The 2,027-nt window shown below is 36.5% G+C and overlaps 1 protein-coding gene across 1 annotated transcript; it reads left to right on the top strand.

Annotated features, from left to right (window-relative positions):
* The first annotated feature begins 219 nt into the window (after nucleotides 1-219).
* Nucleotides 220-1,010, top strand: LOC109221102. The gene is made up of 2 exons (XM_019385564.1): nucleotides 220-415; nucleotides 609-1,010. Exons 1-2 carry the CDS (start codon nucleotides 299-301, stop codon nucleotides 843-845), a joined length of 354 nt encoding a protein of 117 aa, XP_019241109.1. The 5' UTR covers nucleotides 220-298; the 3' UTR covers nucleotides 846-1,010.
* Nucleotides 1,011-2,027: the final 1,017 nt, after the last annotated feature.

Here is a 2,027-nt window from a genome sequence, read left to right as displayed (position 1 = left end):
TTCAATTCCTTCTGATCTTCGAGCTTTAAATGACTCGAACAGGTACGAGTCTCATTTCATTTGAATAATAGCTCGTGCCTTTAAGTATCTTCTCTCCCGCATCTGTTGTTGCTCGTGCCTTCTAACTGATTACCACGCTTTGACTATTTGACCGGTCCACGTGTCATGACACGTCATCTTCAATATTTAAATTCAGTTTTTTTCCAATACAATTACACCTAAGTTCTTTGGCTTGAAGGGATCTTTTATGCTTGAACTTCAAGTTGAGTATAAAATATTCTCATGGTGAAGTCTTGCTATGGTTTCTCCATGGAATTATGCATGTCATGACCAACTTATAGCTGAGCAAGACTGCAGCATGATAATTACACCTATGTTCTTTGGCTTGAAGGGTGTCTTTATGTGTGAACTTCTAGTGAGTTAAATATTCTCATGCTGAAGTCTTGTTCCTATTTTACTCTCATTTGTTACTTCATACTTGACAATATGCCATTTTGGCTCATGAGATACTTCACTACTTTTTTATTTGTACAAGTTACTTTTGCGTTGAACATTAGTAATTTGCTTGCTTTAGTCTCTGATGGAGAGTTTGCTTACTGGTTATTCAGGCAAGAGACCATTCAGACTTTATCTGCCGCATGAAGGATTATATATCTCGGCAAGAATTCATAAATAGAACCATATCTTCACTTGACAACCACTTTTCTGTGACTTCTCTGGAGCTTAAATCATATGACTGTCCTGATGACACGAAATTTATGCCCTCCTCTAGACTGCTGGGAAAACAAGAACTGGAGGAAAGTTTTGAGTCTGAATCTGGGAATGTCATACTTCAGTCACTGTAACTGCTAAAAGATAAGAAGACCTTCGCGTGAGGTGCTACTGTATGTCAATGTACCTTAATTGGTTATTCGTCGAGGAATAATTTTCCCTTTTTCCATGAGAGTATTTTTGTTGGATTGGGCTCCTAATCTGGTTGTGGTTGCCTACCTCCAACTCATTCATGTTGCTACTTCCACGGATAAAAATACTAAGGGAAGTGCTACCTTTTACCATTGTGCGTTACAGGGGGCATAATTAAGCTAATGAATTTTCTTGGAAAGAACTTATTCCCAAAAGAAGTTAAGAAGATGTAATGAAATTAAGACATTTCAGACAACAGAATGAGGGAAGAAATAGGAAAATGATGGAGTTTGAAGGAAGCTGATGGGAATCAGTATACCAAATGACAGTCTAGCAGATGTATTAGTGAATCGTGGTTGGATTAATTATATGAAATGACGAGTGGAAAGAATGTAATGGTGGTGAAGACTGTTTAGAAGGAGTGTTGAGAGTAAGCTTGGGCTGCTCTGTATCCTCCTAAACAAATCATGGAATTCGGTCTAATTCCCTGCTACATCTTTCCATAATTTTCTGAGTGAAGCCTTAATATCATATATTTTAGCTTTTCTACTTAGCAAAACTACAACGTGGTTGGGGAGTACAAACTACACTCATTTACTCGTATTTTTGTGTCAACAATGGCTTCATTCACAATCACTGAAGCGGTATTCTATCTTTATGATGGAAAGTTCTTTGTTGACTTTCATGCAGATCATTCGATCAGATACGAACCAGAAAGGTTGAAATTATGAGGTTGTAATTAATATGTCTTTGTGCTGCAGGGTGTGTATGTTTTCCAGTATACTCAAATATCTATGATCCTTTTCTCAAGTGAATCAAGTACTTTTTCCATCACAAGTAAACCTAGTTGTTTGACAGTAAAGAGACACTACAGCAAATTACATTTCCAATGGCTAAATAACTCTATTACTAATGAAGAAACCCGGGATTATAGATATCCACAATGATTACCAAACTACTTCCACACTTTGTTTAAAATCTTACAATTCTTTCCTTTCATGATGTTAAGAAATTACTTTTGAAAAATATCTTGTGCTTCTAACGTTTCTTACACTTAACTGAAGTCTTAAATCAATTAGCCAGTTAGGTGCCACATTCTTTTTAATGAAATATCTGGCTGCAGA

The sequence above is a fragment of the Nicotiana attenuata genome, unplaced genomic scaffold, assembly GCF_001879085.1.
Source record: "Nicotiana attenuata strain UT unplaced genomic scaffold, NIATTr2, whole genome shotgun sequence".
Classification (NCBI taxonomy): Eukaryota; Viridiplantae; Streptophyta; class Magnoliopsida; order Solanales; family Solanaceae; genus Nicotiana; species Nicotiana attenuata.
Note: the sequence above shows the minus strand (reverse complement) of the source record. Positions and strands in the feature narration are given on the sequence as shown.

Excerpts from the sequence above, each read along its gene's own strand:
- LOC109221102 (XM_019385564.1), top strand. The coding sequence starts at position 299 with ATGGTTTCTCCATGGAATTATGCATGTCATGACCAACTTATAGCTGAG. Across the intron at positions 416-608 it reads TCTTTATGTGTGAACTTCTA|GCAAGAGACCATTCAGACTT; the intron begins GTGAGTTAAATA and ends CTGGTTATTCAG.